Here is a 6,302-nt window from a genome sequence, read left to right as displayed (position 1 = left end):
CAATTTTATCCAGGAAATGGCAGAAATTTTAATCGGGTACCCAGACAGGAAAATTGGGAATTTGAGACCAAATTGACCTAAAATTGACCCTGTGCCCAATGAATGAACCTGAATTGGAACTAGACAAGAGTTCCAATAATCTTAATAGATCCAATTAAAGGTAAATGAGTGATGAATTATGTGGGAAGAACCTCTGTCTGCTCAATTGGATAGAAATCCCAGCTAATTCCCAGAAAACCCAATTAGGACCAAATGAATTAAATTAGCGTTTAGGAGAATTGGGCTGAAATCAACCAATCTGACACCTCACCCACATTATACATCATATAGGATAGTTGTGGAATAAAAACTGAGGCCTGAAACCTGGGATTGGTCCTGGCAGAATCTGAGTGCAGGTAGAATAGGATCTGGTTTCTTGCAGACCATCACCGGTGGGTGGTCAATGGCTAGCCGATGGCCACAGACCATACCTGCCGGTGGAGGTCGAAAATGCTGTGAACCCCTGGTGGTGTTGTGTGGTTTTTGTTGCCTCGGGCATGCGTAATAGACGCTTGACAGAGTTGAAAAGAAAACTTCCATTTACTGTTCAACCTTCAAATTTTTAAAGGATAATATTGTCATTTAGATCCATCGGTGTTTTAAAAATCAGATCGGAGCAATTAGGATTGCTTGGATCAAATTGGTACTGATCGAAATCGATCTCAATCCTTCACTAATCTGATACCAATCCATGGATGAGTTATAAAAGTAAAATAGTCCAAAACACTATTAAAAAGAAAACAAAACAAAACAAAACAAAACAAAACAAGAAGAACAAAAGAAAGAGGTAAATAGGTCGGAGGCAATCCAATCCTGACCGATCCGAAGACGATCCCAAGTTTTAAAACCTTGGTATTCGGCTAGCCTCACTTTCTCATGCAATTTTCAGCTCTCCTTTAAACAATTTTCAAACTACTAATAAAACATAAGGAAAAGTCAGATTATTAGTTTTGCTTTATTGGTACAAGCGTCCAACATAGTTGAATTAATGTTCCGCATGGAATTTTCACCCAAACAGAAAAAAATTGTTCCATATGGAATTGTGATGTAATTACAACGATTGAATAATGGAGTACAGTTTGGATCGGTCACTTATCAATCTTACACTCTTCGTATAAGAAAGCCCTTGCCTAATGGATTCATAATCACTTGCCTAATGATTCCATAATTACTTCTTGGATCAGAATCCGGTTGTCATGTGCTTCTTGTCACAAATCGTCTAAAGAAATCAGACAGAAATTGACACGACTTATCAATTCGAATCTAAAGAGTTGCCTCTTCAAGTCATAGATCTGCTGGGGATTCAAATCCTTCTAATATTTCCTGCTTGAATCGGCTCTAAAAGAGCGTCAATCTTAGGCCTTGACGCGTTCCTAACTGTCTTGGCATACGAGCGCTTGGGAGCAAGAGGATCCTTAGAACCCTCATTAATAGTTTCCTACTCCTAAACCACCGGTCAACGATCCAAAGATTTTTCATCCCTAGCATCTTCATCCTCCTCATGACGAACACTATGCTCACCCTAATTGCCAAACATCACTTGCTCTTACCATGTCTAGCTAAAATCTTTATGTGATAAACATTTTTATTGAAGAACAATGTTACATTGAAATTTGAAAGACATAATAAGAAAGCAAAAAATAGATCATTATTTATCCTTCAAATAGCATAAGCACTAACATGTGACACAAATCAGAGAATTGGAAAATGTTCAAATATTCAAATACTGCTCAAACTAGTCTTTGTCCATATTACTCCATTCTTGTTTGTCCAATGACAGACTTCAATTAGGCCTGGGCCAATACCCAACAGCTTAAAAGCAGGATGGTTTGGATTCCAAGTTGATGTGTCATAGTGGCATGCCATGATTGCATGATTCATTTTCCTATGAGCATGTATATCAACTGCATATATTTTCACTTTTCGTAAAATGTGGCAAAAATAGACTTGAAATAGGAATGGCTGACTATGACATATGACTGGTGGTTCAGAGAGGTTTCCATATATTAGTTTCACAACTCCAATTGTGACATTCTCATAAGATCCTTCAACATTATCAGTACTCCATATGCTTACATGGTGCCATAATTTCTCAACAACAAAACCAATGAGATCCTCAACAGAAGTAGTGCAGGTGCACTGCTCACATCTTATGGAGCTTTCCTCACATATCTTGAGGGTATCTTGAATATATTTATCTAGATTTGAATCATCCACCACACCAAACATACTCTTTAATTCCTCAATCCGTGCAAAGGAAAATGGGATTTTTGATGCCAAAGGGCGCGGCAAGAATGAATTATATGACATTGGGTCCCTTAAATCAGGGATAGGCATAAAACTTCCCTCTTTCACCGCTGACTCCCTAAAAAATAGCATTCCCCCTTCGTTGGCAATCGACAAGGGTGTTCCCTTTGGGAGGCCTTCATATGTCTTTTTGAGATCATGCAACGGGATGATTGCTGGCAACGTTGTGTCGTACATGGTCTTCTTCATCAATTCATTTGTAGAACAAGCAATATTAGCCTGCTTACAGAATGAATGTAGGTGGGAAGTCAATTCATTTTTCTCCATAAGTTTCATAAACACTGTCAACTGATCAAGGCTTAATGGAGAAGCCTTTGCAATAAACCAATTTGGAGGATTTGGAAGACCAATATGATCTTCCCAATATTGTGAGAAGGCATTTTCAGCTTGAGAATCCTGCAATTTGATGAAAAAAAAAAATAATGTTCAAATAAGAAAAAAATAATAAATTAGGTATAAGTAATAGCCATATTGAAATTATTGATAAGGGAAAATCATCTTTCTTACATTAAAGTATGCAATTATTAGAATACCAAGAAAAAGAATGGGATAATGCATCATGGTGGAACTGAAACAAACAATAGAATCAGTTGGGTTATGCCCTTGTGGAAATGAGTGGGGTTTGTTCCATGGAGGGGGTGTCTGAATTTTATATGGAGGGGAAATTTTGTAGTACCCACCAAAAAAAAAAAAAAAAAAAGTAGAGTTATTTATTTTTTTTTTTTCCCTAAATGGCTAAATGTATTATATACTTTGGTAAACTTCTCTTTTATGAATACTGTTGAAGAAAACTTCCAATTACTGTTCAGCCTTCAAAATTTTAAAGGATAATGTTCTCATTTAGATCCGTCAATGTTTTAAGAATCAGATCAGAGCAGGCAAGATTGGTCAGACTAAATTGGCATTGATTGAAATCGATCTCAATCCTTAACTAATCCCATATCAATCCACTGATAAGGTATAAAGGTAAAATAATCCAAAACACCATTTAAAAAATAAATTAAAAAATAAATAAAAAGAAGAAATAGAGGTAAATTCATCAGATGCTTATCCAATCCTAACCGATCCCAAGACGATCCCAAGTGTTAAAATCTTGGTATTCACCTAGCATCACTTTCTCAAGCAATTTTCAGCTCTTCTTCAAACAATTTTCAAAGTATAATAAAACAAAAGGAAAGTCAAATTATTAGTTTTGTTTAATTGGTACAAGTGTCCCATATAGTTGAATTAATATTTCATATGAAATTTTCACAAGAAAAAAAAAGTGTTCCACATTGAATTTTGATGTCGCAATTACAACGATTGAATAATGGAGTAGTACCACTAGCAAAATAAATAAATAAATAAATAATGGAGTACAGTTTGGATCGGCCTCTTATCAATTACAGTTTGGAAATGGGTGTATGGCAGCCTTCCCATGGATGAGATTGTGCGAAAGCATGGTGTGCCTTAGGTATCAATGTGTGTTCTACTTTTATGTCATAATGCTTGTGAAAATATTGATCATTTTTTCTTCATTGCCTTTTTCAGGGGAGGTTTAGAAAAAGTTCCTAAGAATCTTTCGTTTACATTGGCACGGCTTTAGCTCCATTGAAGATCTATTTTCTTCCTTGAAAAGAAAGGTTGCCAAATTTGGCTTGAACGCAACAAGAGAAGGTTTGATAATATACATAGAATGGTGGATTTTGTCACAAAGTCAATGTATGTATAAGGATCTCCAAGAAGCAGCTATGGTGTCCCCTTGTAAGCTCTCATCAGTCAATGGTCTTTTGGCTGCAAGAGCCTTGGGAATCAAAACCGTAGGAATTGTTCTTAGAATTGGGACATGGTCCTGAATTTGATCAATTCAGACGCTTTATGGGAGAAGTTGCAATGCCTTCATTATAGATTTCATTGATGTTTTCTAGTTACTTCTTTTATCTGCAGATATAATGTTGAAGGTGGAGGATTGAAGTAATTTTTTAAGACTGTATTTCTGTCATCCGGAGATGCCTGGACATTAATTCTAATTACATTGTTTTTTTTTTTTTAAATTCCATTTGCTGATCCCCTTCAGCAAAATATAAAAATAAAATAAAAACTATCATGGCAGATATTTGAGTGATTGAAGAAATTATTATTCTACTCAGTTAGAACTTAAATTTTGTGGACTCATTCTACAAATGATTATCCACCCATTGACAATGTATTAGCCCTAATATGCTTTTCCCATGTGGAGATATAACTTCACAAAATTTGGTTGACAACTCAACTTTGACAAACTTGGGTGGAATCAGTGAAAATGCAATGGTAGAAAACCTATCATGGTGGGCAATAGAATGGAGAAGGAGCCTGAAATTTAATTTTTTACTCATGGCCATCTGAAATGGGACCTTCCTATCCAACCTATCAATTTCAATGGAGGATCCCTATATGTGGTATACACTAAGTGGATTTGGCTAAGGGAACCATTGAACTTGCACTTGCTATTGTATGATCTTTTCAATCATGCGAGACTTAATTTGTGTGATAAGTATGCCTCAATATATAGGTAGGTAAAGGTTGGTATATGGTCTAACCTTTCCCATGGCGTCTCACCTCTGTGTCCAAATCCACCCATAACAAAATTCACATTTTACTGATTACATGAACCCTCTACACCCAAAAAATGAAACAATAACATATGACATACATAATCCAAAATGCTATGAACTTAACAAGTATATATATCCCACCTAAAATGGTAAAGGTAAACGAAAAAAAGAAATGGAGACAAAAAGAAGTATGTTCAACGAAAGTGACCAAAACCAACAAAAAGAAGTATGTTCAAAAAAAGAAATCACCTTTTTTTTTTTGGTAAATTTATATAGATCACTTAATTCCTTTACATTCCTAACTTATCAATTTTTTGAAATGAAAACATGTTTAATGTCAGGATGAAGTTTGATCTAATTAAGAAAATATATTTTTTGTGAAGAACCTATGCCATACGTTTTTGAGGTCAAAATAACTTCCATGTGGTTGGCTCTAAGAGCAATTCAAACTACCACTCTAGCAACCACTTTTTGCGATTTTTTGGGTCAAATGAACATGGAAAGAGTATTTTGAGAAGTACAGAATTAAGAAATTTAATCATAGCAATAATTGGCAAGAACAATTTAGGCATAGAAAAGATATACAGTTATTATTCAAAAAAGTTTGCAGTAGATAAATAAAGATGTGTCTAATGTAGCATCCAGCCAAATTTTCTATTTTTGAAGGTTTATGGCAAGTCTTTTGACTAGCAGGTTTTAGAGGGTATCTCTAGAGTAGAACCAAGTTTTTTTTCCATATGGAAGGGTGATGTCACAATTTCAACCACATGGATATCCAAAAATGTTCCAAGGTTAGTCACATGTCAAATCAGAGGAAATCTCTAGACTAGAACTATGTTTTCCTATGTGGAAGTCATAATTCGATTAAATGCACCATGTCAAAATTTAGACTCAGATTCAAGCATTGAACTTCATGTAAATCTAACTTATGACCAATGGTGCTAAACCTATTCCCTTTCATCCGTTGGAGAAAGATGTTCCCTCTTTCCCATTTTCCGAAAAAACCTACAAATACCCTCCTTTGGATTTTACACCAAAAATCTCACCTCACTCCATTGTAGTGAAGCTTTCCTCACCTCCCCCTCTTGATTTTCTTTGGGTCTTCGGAGCAATCTTCGTCAAGATCTAAAATCTTGTTCGGATCTTTGAAGTGTTCTTCAGGACTTTGAAGATCTTCAATCCAAATTCTTACTTCAATTCAGTGTTTGCCAAAAGTAGTATGTTCTTCAACCCCCTCCTTTGAGTATTCTTGAGTTTTACCAGAAATAGAAACCCCTTCCTTTGAGGTTCTTCGGGTCTACGAAGAGATCTTTGTTAAGATCTAGAACTCTATTTGGATATTTAAAGTGTTCTTCGAGACTTTGGAGATCTTCAATCCATTTC

The 6,302-nt window shown here is 35.5% G+C and overlaps 1 protein-coding gene across 1 annotated transcript; it reads right to left on the bottom strand.

The window, feature by feature from the left end:
- Nucleotides 1-1,758: 1,758 nt before the first annotated feature.
- On the bottom strand, nucleotides 1,759-2,962 carry LOC122079781 (polygalacturonase-1 non-catalytic subunit beta-like). Its single transcript, XM_042646497.1, has 2 exons — nucleotides 2,854-2,962; nucleotides 1,759-2,742 (listed from the first exon to the last, which is right to left on the bottom strand). Exons 1-2 carry the CDS (start codon nucleotides 2,905-2,907, stop codon nucleotides 1,759-1,761), a joined length of 1,038 nt encoding a protein of 345 aa, XP_042502431.1. The 5' UTR covers nucleotides 2,908-2,962.
- Between the last annotated feature and the right edge of the window lie 3,340 nt (nucleotides 2,963-6,302).

This window comes from Macadamia integrifolia, chromosome 1 (assembly GCF_013358625.1).
Source record: "Macadamia integrifolia cultivar HAES 741 chromosome 1, SCU_Mint_v3, whole genome shotgun sequence".
NCBI lineage: Eukaryota > Viridiplantae > Streptophyta > Magnoliopsida > Proteales > Proteaceae > Macadamia > Macadamia integrifolia.
Note: the sequence above shows the minus strand (reverse complement) of the source record. Positions and strands in the feature narration are given on the sequence as shown.

Excerpts from the sequence above, each read along its gene's own strand:
- LOC122079781 (XM_042646497.1), bottom strand. The coding sequence starts at position 2,907 with ATGATGCATTATCCCATTCTTTTTCTTGGTATTCTAATAATTGCATAC. Across the intron at positions 2,743-2,853 it reads TAATAATTGCATACTTTAAT|GATTCTCAAGCTGAAAATGC; the intron begins GTAAGAAAGATG and ends ATCAAATTGCAG.